The 19,919-nt window shown below is 30.9% G+C and overlaps 1 protein-coding gene across 1 annotated transcript; it reads left to right on the top strand.

The window, feature by feature from the left end:
• The first annotated feature begins 2,183 nt into the window (after positions 1–2,183).
• Positions 2,184–4,591, top strand: LOC133191342 (guanine nucleotide-binding protein G(s) subunit alpha-like). The gene is made up of 8 exons (XM_061327090.1): positions 2,184–2,453; positions 2,577–2,649; positions 2,796–2,850; positions 3,082–3,195; positions 3,332–3,429; positions 3,530–3,993; positions 4,095–4,231; positions 4,333–4,591. The coding sequence occupies exons 1-8, from the start codon at positions 2,285–2,287 to the stop codon at positions 4,516–4,518; spliced, it is 1,296 nt and encodes a 431-aa protein (XP_061183074.1). The 5' UTR covers positions 2,184–2,284; the 3' UTR covers positions 4,519–4,591.
• Positions 4,592–19,919: the final 15,328 nt, after the last annotated feature.

Here is a 19,919-nt window from a genome sequence, read left to right as displayed (position 1 = left end):
TGATTGAATATTTTCAACCATGTTTTGAAAATAACCATTGCACTCTTTTACGTTTCCAAATTAATCAATTTAGAAATTGATTGAAATATTTACGAATTATTGATGGTTCACAGGCGTTTATGGAATTTCAATGTGAAATATACGATTACAATGACTGGTGTTTGAGTATTGTCTGATATCGTAATTAAACTTGGCACTATGCTGTCTGAAAATACAAGATTTCTAATTATAGAAATTAAGATCTAAGTAATCGACTAAAGCCAGATGACACATGTGAAGATCGAATGTTAAGTTTAATTTAAAAGATTTTTGGATACTAAAATAGTAGAAAACAAAACAAAGTAAAAAAAGGAAGCTTTGGAATTCTTCCAAAATTTTTCGAATTAGTATTTATAAGTTGTTCAGACCTAGTACACCACTGATATTGCAATGCTCTTCTTATATTTCTGTGAATTTATTTTTTTTATTCTCTGTTTGATTTCCCGCGCGAAGAATAACGAACGTCATTATAATTTAACATATATTTGAAATAGATGTGCATTTCCCTCTAAATAATGGTATCATTACAAAAATTAAGATCACTCAAAAGTAAAATTTTATAGATGCTGAGAATTTGATACCAATATTGAAAGTCGAAGAAGACTTAAAGTATTCACCTACAACTTCTCAATTATCTTTAGTATATGTCTAAAAAATTAAAAAAAAAACTGTTTCTGAAATTTTCATGGTCTAGTGCTATTAGGGAAATGAATTGAAATTCAGGACACCTAACAAATAAAAAGAATAGAAAAGCAATCAACATATCTTGTGATGCTAACTTTCTCCCCTCCTCACCTGGGCCGTGATTGGCATGTATCGATTCTGCTCAGAATCAGACCTCAACAATTCATATCCCCAATAAATCAGTCAACTGTCAACGCTGGTGAACGAAAGCAGCCAATTTCTTTGCTGGATTTATTAAACTTTTCTGCCTTCTCCAATCGATTTTTTTCCTCATTAATATTTGATAATTACACGAATCTGAATCCTTAAATGGATTGCAAAATGCATGCATGATGCTGACAATGCTTTTTGAGGAATGTCGAAAAAAATTAATTCGAATTCTTGTAGATGATTTTTGCAACAATGATAGTATGAAATGTGAAGATAACAAAGAGCCTTAGATATACAGAAATGATAGTAAACACTAAAAGCCATGGATAAGACACTTTAATGAGTAACGTTAACTGTTTTTTCAAATAAATTAAATGAACCTTCTTTTTTTTATATAGAGAATGCTTAGATAGTGTTAAAACAAAGTGCGTATTTCACTGCTATTAGATTTTTCTACTTTAATTGTGTATTAATTGATTTTATCTACTTGAAAGAATACTGACATGTTTAATAGAAAAACAAAAATTAAGTATCTTTAATTGAATTGTAGATGTATTGGACTTCCTTGAAGAGGAAAAAACAAATTACAACCTATTCCAATTTATGGGAACAGAATATAATCTTCACTACGTAACGTTCATTTCTTTAACGTTTTAATTCAGGTCAAGCAGTTCAAAAGTATTCTAAAAGATTCTACATTTATGAATTCACCATAATAATCCCTCAAATCTAAGCACACCACTTTATTCATACAAAAACCTCAAGCCTTTTTGTCATCCATGAAATCTTTTCAATTACTATTATTTACTTTGGAATTATTGTTATAAAAGACAGACAGACAGCCAGCTTGACAGACAGACACATTGAATTTTGGACTACTGTCCTCCGTAAGTTAAAACAAATGGATTTCTATCATTTATTCCCTATCCACCTACCACCTACCAAACTTATTTTTACCACCTAAGATATTAATTGACTTGTCCTTGTCTCCTAGATTGACACACGATGATCTTTACAAGTCCTTTCGTAAATCCATGCAAAACAATTAAAAGTCACAAATCATTTTTGATCTTTGTCAAATAAGGTAAAGGAGAAGTGATGAATTGCCAGTTGTACGACAAGCTGGCTAATGACTGTTAACATGAACTCATTTTGCCGTATTTTTGACACATAAAACACCGATATGCCACATGGTTTTGTTATATAAAGCTCGTCAACGCAAATAGAAACCAGTTTAACATTGTCAACGGTACACAAAGTGTCTATCTCGATTACGGGACTTTAAGTGTTCATAACATTAGTGGTGTTAATTACCGATTTTTGTCAAATGTGTTTAATTGCGAGATAAACTAACTTCAGGACTTTTTTAAAAGAAATTTCAAATTAAAGTGAAAAGAAAACTGATGCTGCCATGCAGGAGACAATGAGGCTGTGTTTTAGTAGTGCGTACGAGGATAGATTCGGTTGTTATCAATCCCAAGAGGATGCTAAAAAAGCCAAGCTTAGGAATAAACAGATCAGCAAGATCTTGAAGCAGCACCAAAAGGAGGAGTTAAAGAAACTGAAACTATTGTTACTTGGTAGGTACCCTATATCATTATTGGTCCCTTAACATTCCCTGAATAATTAACGTGCAAAACAAATAGTCAAAGTAATAAAACGGGGACTTATTTTCAAAAAAAAAACTCTATTTTTACCTTTAGGTACCGGGGAATCAGGGAAGAGTACATTAACGAAACAGATGAAAATAATTCACATAAACGGATTCGATATGAGGTAATACGAAATTAATTTAATTACGTGGGGGATAGATATTAACAAATTTATCTTATTCATTCTATATTAAATTGTTATAATTTTTCCTGAATTTGATCTATATATCTGATATTCTACAAATGTTTGTATTAACTTGATTAATTTAGGGAGAGGCTTGATAAAGTATGTGATATAAGAAAGAATATTAAGGAATCAATAGTGGTGAGTACTTCAATATCATATCTTATTTCCACAGATTTTAAAGTATTTTAAACGACTGAATTCTTATCCTATAAATTCAAAGTCTTTTCCTTCACTGCTTTTCCTTCTGAACCTTGAGCCTACACATCATTGGCAATAAAAGGTATTTTCCTCAAGTCAACTCATGCTGAATTTAACTGGAACTTAATTCAACATCGAAAATGACATTTCAAGTCTTTTCTCTAAGTGTAGGTTCTTCTTTTGGCCATGAATCAACTCGAAATACCTTTGGAAAACAGGGACATTTTCAGCAGTCAAGAGTTCATTTTGCAGGAGGCTGGGAATCCTGAAATTCACAGAACAAACGTTTGTAGCCCTAATTCATCTTCTTTGTATATTAAACCGACGCGTAAGATGTATCACTGGTTTTAATGATTGTACGTCGTTTAATGGTTCTGGGTCTTTAACATGTACACACCTTATAACTGAACTGTTTTGACAGGAATTTTTGGAACATGCCGAAAAACTGTGGACAGATGCTGGAGTACAGGAATGCTACAGTAGATCTCACGAGTTTCAGCTGATTGACTGCGCCAAATAGTAAGTATATCATATGTTACATACATAATAAACAAACAAAATATTAGTGACTACCACAGAATCAATATTTAGTTTTTGATATCACTGTTTTGTATCTCAGCTTTCTGGACAAAATTCATGAAATCAAAAGTCCTGCATACGTTCCATCCGATCAAGACATTCTTAGATGTCGATGTGTTACAACCGCTATTCAGCATGTTGAATTTGGAATTCCTGACGGAGGTAATCAGGTGAAATTTAACGTATACGATGTCGGTGGACAGCAAGGCGAACGCAAGAAGTGGATCCAAGTGTTTGATAGTGTGACCGCCATTCTATTTGTTGTGGACTGTAGCAGTTTCGATCAAACACTTCGTGAGGATCCAACTAAAAATAGACTTTTAGAAGCTTTGGAGAACTTTGACCAAGTTTGGAACAATAGATTCCTTCGATACGTGTCAGTGCTTCTCTTCATCAACAAAATTGATGTCTTGGCAGAGAAAATTTCTAAGGGACGAAATATTTCAGATCTTACCAGGAAGTATCCAGACATATTTCCGGATTTTGATAAATTCATTCCAACTGGTAGGTTTTGCTTTATTCTGCACTATTTACTTTGTAAATCGAGTTTGGTACAGCAAAAAGCGTAATTTCGGTAATTGTATGTGTATTACTTTTGTTTGAAGATTCAGAGAAACTTCACTTTTTGGAATCCTTTGCCTCTAATTCACCAGACAATAGGAGAAAATCTCCACCATCTTATCGCTCCGATGTTCACCCAGAAACTGTCAAAACAGCTATTTATATCAGACATCTGTTTATGGTGCGTATTCTGAGTCAATAAAGAATCACTGAAATGAAGATTTTCATGAACCATTTCTTCGATTAAATCTCATTCTAAATCAATTTTGTATCTTTTTTCAGAAAATCGTGAGGGGTGAGTTGCATTTGAAGGAGAGAATTACAAAACAGGATAAACACTGGCATGATGAGCACGGATGTGAAGCCTTTTATACGTGTGCGATTGACACTGACAATGTCCAAAGAGTCATGAACGGCTGCCGGACACTTATTGTACAAAACCATCTGAGGAGATATGGAATCATTTAAACAGGACTGTTAGTTTGTTCCTATTCGAAGTGATATTAGGACATAGACTTTAATTAATTAAAAAGTGGATAGACCAGGGTGATTAACTCTTTTGTAAACACTCTGAAACTAATTTTGTATTGTGTAGTTTATTCTCCAATATCTGTCAACTTCATAAGAGAGAGAGAGAGAGAGAGAGAGAGAGAGAGAGAGAGAGAGAGAGAGAGAGGTTAAATTTCAATAAAAATCTGTTGTTATATATTTATGCTTATGTAAACAAATAACTTAATATTTATAATTGAAGGATTCTGTTTGGTATACAATAAAACAACCATAAAATCGCAAAAATAAATATGTGTATAAAAGGGAAAACCCCAAAATTCATGTTCATTCATTTGTATTGATTTTTATGTTATGAGCAAATAATGTGGGATTTATTTGTAACCTTATATTGCAAAAATATGAAAAAGAATTTTTTACCCATACTTTAACACCTGATAACAAAGTTATTATTTACCTCTCCATCGCGCCTAAAATAGAAGTCGACAATCTCTATACCAATCAGCGCTTCTCTCTCAGAGTGATGTCAACAATAAGCTATATTTGAACAGGATGTGTTTATTTATTTTTTATGCACAGTTATTATAATCAGTTTGTGGTCTTCATGTCAAGGCAAAGACATCGCTAGGTATTTAGCGCTCCCAATACATGTATGCCCAGTCTGATTTAGATAAAACATTTATCATTCCGTCTTTCATTTGCCCATTTTGTTCTCTTCTCAGGAAAAATCACGAACCATAAAAATATATGATAAAAACTTGGAAGAGAAAAAGGCTGTTTATTTCTTTTAATCCTTCAAATTAATCTTAAATTATTTTAAACAAGTGTCCCTTATAATAGAATTAGATATATTATTTTCATTTCCATATAAGATAAGATATTCTTAAAAAAAAAAATAATTTTGCTGTTATGAAGTATGAATACGAATATACCTCCCAACGATTTAATTAAGTACGTGCCTTACATAATCACATCTAAAAAAAAAAAAATCATGTGATATTCGTTGATAAGGATTTTTTTTTGCTTTGAAATTTCTTTTATTTGCATTTGTGTAGTTGTTTTAAAACATATAAAACATTATAAAACATACTTCCTTCATCAAGAACGCGGATGAAAATAAATATTGAAATTAAGTAGATATTACGATGTCCAGTTTATAATTAAGTCTGTACTATGATGTGCCAGGCGCTATTGAAAGAGAAACATAAATATCATCATATCTAGGTAATTATTCTTAATGAGAATGGAATGCAAATATTGACCCTGGCAACAAATTTCCTAAATTGTATTTAACTTTTCGATGGGTTATGACGATGGAAAATTAGGAATGTTAAAATGAAAAAGGTGAAAATAGCGAACAGTGATGTCGATTTCAAAAACCTACAAACAATACAAATCCGTGTTTAATTTGTTGTGTACAAGGTAAATGCACAGTATTTACTGTAAAACTGTAATTTTATAATAAAATTGCACTAAATATGACTTGATGAAACGCATAACTATTAAACAAAATATACTGTAATGTTGCAAAAAATATTACATGCTTCATTTATAGAAATAAACTGAGATTCCGTAGAACACGACTACATCCAAAACCTGGACATGTACATAGTCCGGAAGGACCTGAGTATATTCCGGAAGGACAATTCTTCTTTTCTGATATTTTGGTAACTATTTTGATCCCCATAATTTTCAAAAAGCTTCTAGCCATAATCTTTCACAAATGCCTCGAATCATAGCCTTACAAAATTATCCTAATATCTACAATAAAATGTAATTAAGATAATGGCGAATTGTTTTACGTTTCTTCCGCATATCTGCACACATGTGTAATAGTAATCAAAATTTCCTGATCACCTTTTCTAATTTATGGTCAATTCACTTCCAAAGTACTTGATAAATAGAACCAAGCAGCTAAAAAAGGAACAATGACATACATTTCTCAGTGGGACATTCTTCCTATTTAGCATTCACGGCATTACAGCATTCGATCAATTTTGGCTGGATTCAAGATATTAATAGATTGAGGATACACTCCATGGGTTGGACTGCCTGACAAATTATAGACACTAATGGCCTTTATGTAATTCTTTGTCATTGCATGATTTATGACAATAGGCATGAGAATGGACACTAAATAAATTCTCCAAAGATACGCTTAAATATTAGAATATACAACACAATGAAATAAAGTTCAATTATTTCAATTAAATAGATTCTTCACGTAATATTTAGCCATAACAGTTAAGTCTTTGTATTTGATACCGAGAATAAGTATGTAACCTATGTAACCATTTTACGCAACAAGAAATAGTTTTGATTAATTTGGGAGTGACATCCTTTCAAGTTTTTTTTATTGATACATGTATTACTGCATATTTGTAAAAGAAAGTAATTTTTATATTACTTTCAATAAAATATATAATGTGATTCAGGCTACGTATGGCACAGTTTTTCACATTAAACTCTGAAAACAATCAACTTTGGTTTGAGGAAATTAAAATTGTGTTCTTATCACATTTAACAGCTCTGATCATGTAGGTCTAGAGACATCCTCTATCTAATTGTCAGCATGTCTTAAAAAATTGGAATTTGAGTTCACAAGGAGTTCAAAACGGAACACAGGCTATGATGCAATCACTCTAGTTGTGGTTTAGATTTTAATTTTTCCTGGAAAGGTGAATACACAGAAAAAGGTTAATTTACTACAGAAGCAGTTTTTTGGCCAATTTACCTATATATATATATATATATATATATATATATATATATATATATATATATATATATATATATATATATATATATATATATATATATATATATATATATATATTATCCCTTTAAATCCCTACTAAATGCTTTGGTATGAATCATAAATTATACTATAATATCATAATATCTTCATCATCTAGATCAGTGATAACGCTAGATTTCTTGAGACAAAGCACGTCTCTTCATGTGTATCTTTTTTAATTTAAATCATATGTATTTAAATAGCAGTTATTAACTTTTGGAAAAAAGCTTCCTAGCCTCAATATATTTCTCAAGAAGCAATATATCTTCCGGTTTTTTTTTCGTCACTTGATTTTAATGCCATTTGGTTAATATTTTTTCCTCTCGCACTTTTCAAAATTCTTGGTAGGTATCTCAATAAATCGTACCTTCTATTAGATATATGTATATGATTTCTGCTTCTTCATTGACTTTGTCATGCATACAATAGTTAGTTCTGACTTTATTCATAGAATGAATATTGTTTGGAATGCTTCAAAATTGATATACAATTATGTTTTATCAATTATATATTTAATTATGTTAACATAATAAGATTCTAGATCAAAACATCATGATAATTTTTTTTTTAAATTTCTATAGTTTCTGGATTGATTATAATATCTAGACTCGTAAATTAACTACACTAAAGGTAACTGACCTACACCAAGGTCATATTTTTACCAAGCACTGATATAAACATGCTTTTACTAAAGTATGCTTCCAAAGCTTGATATTGAATATGTATATTTTTGTACGAAATGTCAAATTTTCATAATAAAACATAGAATTGCTGATTATTTCTTTACTATCTTTGAATACATAGCGTAATGAATTCTCCTATACACTGGCATAAAAACATTTGAGGTTTTATGAACAAAACTAGATGAAAAAAAAGTTTGAAACGATTTTAAATACTTGATGTTTTACAGTCTTTATGGGTTTATAAAAAAAATGATAGAAGTGAATTAATAAGGTTTATTTGCTAGAGGGAAGACATATCAAAATATATTTCAAATAGCAATTTTCTTTGTTACCTCTGAACATTTTATATTCCCAAATGATTAATTAAAAAAACGGATTAAAATTTTTGTTATATTTTCCCTTTGACAAATTATTCTTGATCACAGATAGGCGTGTAGTCTCCTTCCTCTGCAATGAGGAAAAGGCATAATTATTTCTACGAAAATGTATTGCACATTTCAGCCTCAAATATTTAGGATTAAACTTTGTGGCTCTTTTCTATAAATGTCTGATGACGCCTCAGACATATTGCGGTATAAGTCTCATACAAAAAGGAAGAAAACCATCATATTTTAAGCAAGTTATTTATTTATTTTTTTTTTTGAAAAACGTGTAATCACGTACAATGTTTGACCGATTTTTTTGGGGCTCACCAGGGCCGTTGGTTTAAGTGAGCTTGTCTGATCGAGATTTGTCCGTTGTCTGTTTTTGTTGGCGTCGTCATTGTCGTAATATTTTCACAATTTCATCTTCTTGTTCAAAACCACTGTGAAAATTCTAACCAGTGTTTTGAAGAACAACAGGACCATGGTGACTCGGGTGAGTGTTATTGCTGATGGGCCTCTTGTCATTAGATTTCTGCAAATGCATTAGTTTTCACCCACTGAAAATTACGCAATTGGATTGAATATTCCGATACTCCCTTTTTAATTGTTTCCTTTCGAGGTATCTTAAATGACAATGACTATTTTTAAGTCATGTAAATGTTTTGATGGATGGTGTGGCTTAGGTGGAGATACACAAATGGTTCCACACTGACCGCCAAGGCCAATCAATGAAGAAAGAAGTGGTTGTAAATATTCAACAGATCTTCAGAATTAGTCTGATTAATAACCAATTATACATTAATTGATTGTATCAATGATTTTATGTACATAGGTTATCTGAATTCTAAAATATCAAAAGTCTAACAATAAATTGTTGCATGCAATAGAGGATGAACGATTGACCAAGGACTAATTTTTTTCACCCCCCCCTTCCCAACCTTTGAGCATGAACATGTCTTGTTCTTTGCATGAAGTACTTGCAAAAGCCTTCGTCATTAATCCAAAAGAAATATTTTGAAAGCGTTTTGACTACGACTGAGATAAGATTGAATAATAAGAATAATTTAATGTAATATAAACTTTGTATTCTTTAACTTACTTTTTAATGGTTAAAAACTTTAACGGGATTAATGATATCAAACATAGTATAGTCTTCCTTACTAATAACGCCTTTTGAGATTCAAATTGTCAAAGGGTATGGAAATTTCATGATTTTAATCTGTATCCAATTTGGAAGCGCTTTGTTTCAAACATAATTTCTTTATACATTGCAATTGTCATTTGGAAAATGACATTTAGATTTTGATGTAGACGAAAATGTTCGATGAATATATTTATTAAAATAATGATTACCATATGGACATGTTGAATTGAAGGCAACATATTCTGAAATGATATTTAAAACCTTAAGATGAAGTGAAACCAAAAGCAGTATATCACAAACACATGCATGTGGCCTTTGTTGTCAATTTTTTGACAGACTATTATGTTATTGAGAGGTTAATTATGATAAAAATTTGTCTTTTCCGGATTTTTTTTTCACCAAGAATAACATTTTCCTGACAATTAAAATTATGTTTTTAATTACCGATTCTGTCCTACGTAATTAATACGATAAAATGTTATACATGATTATGCAAATATATCAAAGAAATTAGATAGAATAAAGTCAATATAGGCAGTTATTTATGGGTTCATTGGGAATTTCTGACACAAAACGAATATTCCAGTTACATTTTATGTCTGCGAAAATTCTTGATATTATGTTAATTTTGCTACAATGCAAGAAAAAATTACAGATAGTTATAATTAACATTGATGTAGCCATGATCGTTCTTCTCTTTCGCTCTTTCTCCTTCTCTATTAATTAATTGAAAGAAGGAACATTTGATTTTATTCCCTAGCTTAAATATATTTCAAAGACGTCTATTCTTTGCCATATGGAATAAAAAAGCTAGCAAAGTAAAGAAATATATTTTCCATCGCCAATTCCCCTTATACATGTAAATATATTCCACAAATCAAACACTATATATTTTAATGTATATTGTGTTTATGTCTCCCAACTGATTACGCAAGATTACACAGGGGCATGTTTTGAGTTCGATCAATTTATAAGCCGAATCATGCTAATGACAAATAAATTGATGTTACACGGTCATCTACAATCTCGTTAAAAGTAAACATTTTGCAAGTTCCATGGTCATCATAATACCCAAGCGTAAATACAACCTATCGTTGGATTACATTTTAACCTATATGTAGGCCATTGAGTTTAACTCCGTTTACTTGATCAAAAAAGCAGACCCTTGCAGGATGTGATCGGTCGAACTTTTCTTAGCACCTGATCCCATCTTTGATATTTCTAGGTCTTTTTATCTTTATTTTAGCTGATCATGATTTGTAACACTTTATATTATTTTTGTGCATGATAAAGGTCGTTTTCTTCCTTTTATAGATGTGATGAGTGTGATACTCTTATGCAGGACAAAAATGGCCTCCTACTTCATGGAACATAGAGATATTGTTGCTGTATTTTTACACAGGAAAAATTGCAACGGATGTTCCAGTTATTATATTTTTAAACAACATATATAAATTATGCTCATCATATATCAACCACAATGAATAAGCAACTGTGACAAATGTGTTAAATTTTTATTATTTATTATACTGTAAATAAATATTGCAGTTTCGCCCCTTAAAGATGATTGTAATAGGATACCTTTCTGCTATAGAGATCTTGCTGTGCGACATATCTATTCTAGGAGAAGCAATCAAGGTCACTGTGGTTATCCATAGAACAGCAGTACTGAAATCAAACATATGTCAAAATTAATATTCAATTAGGTTAACGTCAGTGATGTATTACCATTTACAAATGATAATAGTATTTTACAGAAAAGTAAAAGGTAGGATATAGTTTAGATAGCGAACTTATTTTCATCTTAAAGTACGTGGACGAACTACAAATATGCATTGAGGTGAAATTCTGACCAAAAATATCTTAGTTGCAACTCAAAATTAGGAATTTAACACTTGCAAATCTAGAAAAAGGCAGAAAACACAAATTATTTAATAGGTGAACTTTGATATTTCAAACACTCGGGAAAAAAGTATGGAAACTGTGAACTATATATATTTACGTCTATCAAAAATGAATGATACGGACGACATCCATACCGCCATATTTTGATTTATTCTTATCCCCAGGAACTCTGAAAAGGGCACATGTGGAATTTTTTTGAAAATTATATTTACAAATTTATAAAACATTCTTCAAAGAAAAGACAAACGTGATATATCATTAATCTTCTAATGGGTAGATTATAATATGAAGACTCATGCTGATGTGATCCAGCCAGCTTCCAAAATTATCTTTATTCACGTGGAACACGTGATGTTCATTTTAAACAGAATACTTTGTCATAAAACAAACTAGGAATGTGTTACGATAGGCTAGGTGCATGAATGCTTAATAATTACACTCTAAATGCACCTTTTCTTTAACAGTATTGTTATATTTTAGGTAATCATCGACTTTTATATTGAAAGCTTAATTTAGAATAAAGCATGATGACCTCTTCATTGGCATTGCGGTCACTTGCACCTTTGACATCTAACATACAAAAAATAATCATAAGGACCAATCGAAACAATGCTTTTGTCCAATGAAAGCAATGACCCCTGATTTCATAAACATTTTGAATTGATTGTCTCTTAAAACGAAGGAGGAAAAATACTCAAACGATAAAACAGATAAGGAAGTTTGAAGACCACGGAAAAAAGACATACTATAGAATTCAAAATTCCGCGTACAAAAGTTTGTAACAGTTATAACATAAGAAATCATTTGGGCGAGGTGTCATATTATCGGAGAGAAATAAATTATGTTTGATTTTGTTATGATGCATCGGTGATTTCAACACATGCACAGGTGAATATTAAAAAAAAAACTCAAGGTGAGTCACATTGAAGGTAAAACCAGCCATGAATAAAAATATCGATTAATTGATTGTTAATGCATGTGAATGTCATAAAGTTGTCTAAATTAAATGCAGCTATAAGGGCTCTTCATTAGTTTAACCATTATTAACCACTGCCTAATACAAGTTAGAACCCCAAACCACACAAAACTCACAAGCAGATGTAAGAATAAAATTCAGCTACAATGGAGTTCATAACATACAAATGAGTTTTGCTTTGCTATTTTATGAAATAATTTTAATAAAAAATGATGCTGTTAGAACAATCCTTCATCAAAATACAGTACTTTTCTGGATTACACATGTACTTTAAACAATACATACATTATTTGGGGTCAATATTTTTATCAAAGTGTTGTTTACTGAATTGTGTAGTATACCTGAATACTACAAAAGTCTGATCCACAAAACTATAAAATATTTTTGTGGACAATCATAACCAGACTTTTTACTGATTTGTTTAGCAAAGAACCATCAAGGGTTTTCATTATTTTAATTTTATAATTGCGAAAAAAGATATTCCATCGTCTGTACAAATCTATTATATACGTCACTGGAAAAAGACTGTAAGTCAAAGTTTAAAGATTATTTTGTAGACAAAAACAAAAATAAATTAGTTTCTATTATGTTTCTTGCAAAGATTATGAACATTTATTATGCTCTTTTGTCTAATTAAAACTTAAAACGTTGAGAAGCAAAGCCAACACGGACCCTTAAGGTCAAGATCTAGTAAATGAGTTTAGACTTTTTTTGGTGCTAAATCCATTATGACGTCATAATAGATTTAAACTTAACTTTTCCCGTACTTTATGGCTGTAATAGAATTATATAGAAAATGAAGCATTTTCATGAAATTCAATTTGAAATCATGATAAAAGTAACCCCGATACCTATATCAAATTTAATATTATTTTAAAGCAGAGGTCAAAAAGATTTGAAAAACCGTTTTCTGGGAGACTGTAGGCAATCTGGATATATTTCCTTTCTCTGAGTTTGAAAAAACTCCGAAATTTTTACCCGATTTCCTTCATTTTTCATCGAAAATGTCAGATTAAAAAAATGTTTTTCGTTGAGTTTACCAAAAAATTATGTCCCGATACACCTTATTTTATCAAGCTATATTTGTAAAGGATCATTAAAAGAATTTGTTTCTCAAATTTGAGAAATCTGTAGGCACCTTTCATTTACTAGATATTGACCTTAAACCATCTGAGGTGGGATCAGGTTTCACGAAGGAGTAAGTACTCCCTGTCGAACTATCAAACCATGCAGCCTACGCACTTTGTCTTGGACAGTTACAGGGAGTAATCCGTGGACAATTCAGTATAAAGGAGTAATAATTTGTATTAAAATTTGACATAAAGACAGGTTTTATTTACATAAAAAGACATTTTATTGACTTTAGGATTAGCAATATGTTGATCTTAAAATAAAGGAAGTTGGTGATAGATAATCATTACGTTTATCAGAAGGTATAGTTGTTTGTTTCCCATTAATGTATTTTTTGAAGTAAAAAAGCAGTACCATAAATAACTTCCGTAAAAGTCTGGTCAAATATTTTTTATTGCTTTTCAAATTTTTAATCCGCGTCACCCAAAGAAATTAATGCCAGATATTCCAGGGAAAAAATACCGCAAGTTCTTCAAAAGCAAAACAAAAATATACCACCTGTTCTTCCAAAGCAAAACACAAATATATCACATTCTTCCAAAGTAAAACAGAAATATTTAGGGATTTCCTTTCATTTATTAAATGAGCACTAATATTTCTTTGAGCATTTTTGTAAGGAAGTGAAAGTTTATCTAATAAACTATCAATGATTAGCAAGATCTGATTTTCTCTGTACACGTATTACAATCACATAATTAACCCTCCTCTTTACACATAGTAAAGATGTTACAAATCATGTACCGTATATACTCGCCTATATTGCCCGACTTATAGGCGAGTTATAAAAAATATTGGTATTATAGCAGATCAATCCATTTAATGTAAGCTTAAAAAATACAACCGACTTATAGGCGGACCGACTTATAGGCGAGTATATACGGTAACTTAGAACAAGTTCTCTGAACATATCAGGCTAAATTCAGGAAAAGTCCTGGCAAAGATTTTCTATGTTTATTTTTTTTTTATGTTTGGAAAGTGCAATAGGATATGAACTTCGACATTTCACGCGTTATCGCGCTATGAAATATATGCCTGCGTAAAAATTCTAAGGTCAAATCCTCTTAAACTTTCAAAATGAAAGACATTACTTAAAGCTCGTCTCGAATTAAAAAAAAAATTGCAAGCAAAAACACTTCTGATAAAAAAAAGAGATGAAACAGAAAGATATTTTTAGCTATAAAGAGTAAATTGACTGATTAAATTCATGTTTCCCTGAATTATAAAAATAGTAAGATTACAAAGACAATATGAATTAAATTACATGTATTTGCAACACGTCAAGGTTTTGAATACTGATAAAAAAATCTCCTTTTTTGACAAGATGCCTTGTCTATATTTATTCGCACGTATTAATCGCACGTATCAATTTTATAAAGAACGGAAATCGGTTACAATATTTTGCTGAACTATACCCCACGGTAGATATTGACACTCAGATAAGCACAATGTATGCAACAAAATTTATTCAAAAATATTTATAAATAAATTCTTTTTATAAACAGATCAGATTGCTTAAGAATATGGATTAAAATGATGTTAAGTTCTGCAAAAGTTTTATTCCCAATCCAATAAAACCTTGACTGACGTTTTTCATACTAATTGTTAGGCCATTATTTACGCATTAAATTTTCTACGGATGTTTCCGTTTTCCCAATCATGACAAGGAGCACACGGCGGGTGTGACCGATCATCAGGGGATGCTTACTCCTCCATGGCACCTGATCCAACCTCTAATTTTTTTTTTTTTTTTTTTTTTTTTTTTTTTTTTTTAAGAGATCTGTGTTTGCTCTGCTCCCGATTTGTATTGTTTCAATGGACGTTTGAGCTTGATTACTGTTCGTTATCGCCATATTTCACTACACAAATAAGACAGTCTCAAATACAGGAAATGTATAGAACTGTAGTAAAATGAACTTATAGTAAACAGTAAATTAACTTTGACAGGTTAATGTGATAAAAGATCAATATTACAAATCACCCTATGACTAAATTGATATGATTGGCAGAAATAAAAAAAAATCAAATCTGAGAAACTAAATGAGTCACACTTCGTGTTCTGTATAGAGAATCATTCTGCCAAACGCCCTAAAAGATTAACGAGGCAAAATCGTCGATTTCATTGAATCATTTTAATAATTATTAAGATAAGAAAAATAATCGCAAACAAAAAGGCCGGGCCAATTTTAATTAATCGTGAACATTGAAAACCAAAAAAAAAAAAAAAAAAAAAAAAAAAAATAAAACATAAGACATATACCTATATTGTAAATTATGCAGAAAAAAAATACAAATTACACTTTTATAAGAGTATATTATTAGACTGTTCTCCTTTAGTAATAACAGCTGCTTTTGTTTGACATGCTAGATGCTTCATATGCTGACTGAAACAAAGAAAAAAAATAAATGCTCCGGAAAGGCTAACTACTTTTGCATTAAAGATTATAACATGAAATATTAGAAAATTTGACATTTACATATTTCTTGTTTTTTTTTTTTTTTTTTTTGATACACGGAAATTGATACTGATTCATCGAGAGGATTAGAGAACTGCTTCTCTTGTCTTTACACGGTTAGCCACATACTAAAGCGCTGCATGATTCATCCTACCAAACAATTGTGCTCCTAATCTTTACCAAAAACGGTCATAAATGCTTATCCTGCATACGACATTTTTAAAAATTCTTCCTGATCATAATGACCTGCATCTCAGTTTGTTTCTTCATTTATCATCAAGTGTTGTTGTTCTGACATCTTGTAATTTTCAAATAGTTAATGCTTGTTTCTTGAGAAAACCTCATTTATGGGTTTTTATAACTTGCTTTATTACTTTAACACTATTCACAATCCATGGAATTCGCATAAAACGTGTTAAGATTTTTATTCGCTTAATTACCTTTTGCACCGGAAACACTGTTTATCCACATTTTCTAACGAGAACATATATTTGTTGACGTTTTTAAAACTTGAAAATATCGAAATCCAATTTTTCTTTTTAGAATTGTTTAATTGCATTTTACATTTATTGCTTCAAACATGATATCATTTAAGAATTGAAATTTAAAAGTAAAATTCAATCCATATATTACGAGTAGAAAAAATATTCATATTGTTACAGTGATCTACGATTGGGCCACATTGATTCTTCAGAGTATGCGATATGGTTGCCTGGCTTCCTCTAACAGCGGGAAATATGTCGATATTGATTGACATGTATTACACTCTCATATCATATATTAATTTCCAACTTCAGTAATGATAGGACAAATGTGAAATGTCAACTAAAAACAAAAGTAGTCTATACGTTTCGGAATTTGCAACTTACATCAAATGTGATTTATGAAATATTTCTATGACATCATTCAATGCTTAACCTAATTTTCTTCATAAAAATTGTACGTATTTTTAAACACTGAGCTTCAAAGAATCTCAAATGAGGAAATTCCGATTTTTATTGCTATGTATGTCTAACTACTTCTCTTCAAACAAACAATATTGAGAACAACGCTTTTAATATTGGGATTAAGGATATTTATCTTTTAAAGTTTTTATATATTTCTTTTAGGTTTTATAATCTTGTGTTATCAATATATGATATTGGAGTGTATAAGATTCAGATCACTTCAAAAAGTGAGTAAAATTCATAAAACAAGGGACCAGTGAATTTATTTCATGTATCATATCCAATATGAATGAGACGAAGCTCTACAATGTAATACAAATGAAATATGAAGATAACGAACAGTATTCAAGCTCAAAAGTCCATTGAAACAATACAAATTGGCAGCAAGAAAACTAAAAAGTTATACATGAAATATATCGTAGAAGTTAAGATCTCTGTGGATTGTTTCTGTGAAACTCTTTAACTTTGTTTGGGGTTGTATAAAGTCGCACAGCATCCCATTCTATTGTTACTTTACTTTGAAGATAGCTTATTAGGTTTGAATGAAAGAGTATTATTTTTTTGATTTCCCCTTGCAATCAAGAAAGAGGACATTGTAATATTAAAAGATATTTAACGTTTATTGAAGAATCTACTTCAAAACGTTTTCGAATATAACATAAGATATCTATCTGGGTAAACTAAGACGGAAATAAAATCAATGTTTCTAGTACTTGGCTTGCAACTGAGACGGCATATCTCCTTTCCTTGACGTTTATTTATTTTTTATGTAATTATAAGCTTCATATTCATAATGAAACCTCTTCAAAATTTTGCTGATTGAAGAATTTTATTCTGATTTTGAATTCGTAAAGTAACATACATTTTACGGATGAATGATCAATTTTGTAAACGTCATTCAGTCCAAAAAAGCCAGCATTCCTGATTTAACTAGATTTTTCTGGATGACACAAATTTTACTAGATTTAAAAAAAAAAATGTATAGATGACATATATTTAATTAGATATGTATGGATGTCACAGATTTAACTACTAGATTTATACTAGATTTATACAGATGACATAGATTTTACTAGATTTGTATGGATGTCACAGATTTAACTAGATTTGTATATATGGCACATATTTAACTAGATTGGTATGGATGACGTCACTTTTAATCATTATAGGGTGTTGTGTTTGACCTACATTTCTTGAAGTCGACAAGTCTAGATGTTCTGGAACATGTAAGTAAGTACAAATGCTGTTTTGTCATGTCTTACACTGTTGTTGCATCTTATAATGCAATTTGCAAATAGCTTTCCTTTTAACAACTCTCTTTTTTAATTTTTGCTGCTACTATATTGCATTTTATCGTCGAATCCTGCCGAAATATGACTGAAATATTACCGACTCGGCGTAAAACAACAATAATCAATCAATCTATCGTCGAATCACTAGGCCCTGCTTTCTCTCTCTCTCTCTCTATCTTCTTTGAAGGACACATTCCATCTTATTTCTTCCTTAAATTTTAAAATGAGGTGATAAGAAAATTTTAGCCACAATGGCCAAATGCCTAGGATAGACTCAAATTAAAATGGAATCACATGATTTTCATGCTTGAAAATTAATCAATTTTCTCTATTTTTTGTCGACTATGACGTTTAAAATTATGATAATTGTATAAAACTTTCAAAGGTTTAAAAATGAACATTTTAGCTCACCTGTGCCGAAAGCTCAAGTGAGCATTTCTGATCAAAGTTTGTCCGTTTTCGTTGTTGTCGTAAACCTTTTACAATTCCATCTCCTTCTCCAGAACCACTTTTCCAATTTCATCCAAACTCTGCACAGGGTATTCTTGGGTAAAGGGGATTCAAGTTTGTGCAAATGAAGGGCCACACCCTCTTCCAAGGGGAAATAATTAAGAAAAAGTTAAAATTGGGTGGGAGCATTTAAAAATCAATCCTCTTCTCAAGGATCACTGGGCCAGAGAAGATGAAACCTGTATGAAAGCTTCCTGACATAGTGTAGATTCAAATTTCTTCAAATCATGACCCCTCAGGGTAGGGTGGGACCACAATGTGCGATCAAAGTTTAACATGGGAAAACAGAAGAAAAGGTTTAAAAATCTTCTTCTCAAGATCAGTAAAGCCATGATTGGTCATATTTATATGGAAGAAGTATAAGACAGTGTAGATTCAATTTGTTCAAATCATAACCACCGGGGCTAGGGTGGGGACACAATGAGCAAACAAAGTTTTACATTGGAATATATAGGAAAAATCTTTTAAAATCTTTTTCTCAAGACTAGCAAAGCCATAATTAGACATATTTATATGGAATCATTCTTGGGTACTTAAATTGAAGTTTGTTCAAATCATGACCCCCAGGGGTAGGGAGGGACTACAACTGGTGATCAAAGTTTAACATTGGAATACCTAGGATAAATCGTTAAAAATCTTCTTCCCAAGAATAGCAAATCCATGATTAGTCATATTTATTTAATTGAGAGGCATCCTCAGGTAGTGTAGATTCAGTTTTTTTCAAATCAAGTTCTCCGAGGGGGGGGGGGCACAATTGAAGATCAAACATTTAGAAAAGAAATCTTCTAAAGCCATGATTAGTCAAAGAAATATGGAAGCATCCTCAGTTAGTGTATATTCAAGTGTTAAAAAATTATCCCCCTTTCCCCTGGGGGATTTGCGATCACTTATTTATTTATGCTTTAATCTTTTCAATACTTAACTTATTTCTGCTTTTTTTCTAGCCAATGTGCTCAGGTGAGCGATGTGGTCCATGGGCCTCTTGTTTTAAAGTTCGAATATTTTTTGTAATTCTTATGCCTTAAAAGATAAATTGCACATGGTCAAAGTAATCGATATTTCCTTATTGTCTAAACTGTAAACTATTTCTTATAACAATTTGCCTAGATTAATGTACATAAGAATAGATGATGGTATATGCATTATATGAAAATATTCC

This window comes from Saccostrea echinata, unplaced genomic scaffold (assembly GCF_033153115.1).
Source record: "Saccostrea echinata isolate AGI-Se365-2 ecotype Australia unplaced genomic scaffold, CSIRO_AGI_Sech_v1 ptg000023l, whole genome shotgun sequence".
NCBI lineage: Eukaryota > Metazoa > Mollusca > Bivalvia > Ostreida > Ostreidae > Saccostrea > Saccostrea echinata.
This window is presented reverse-complemented; position numbering and strand designations above follow the sequence as displayed.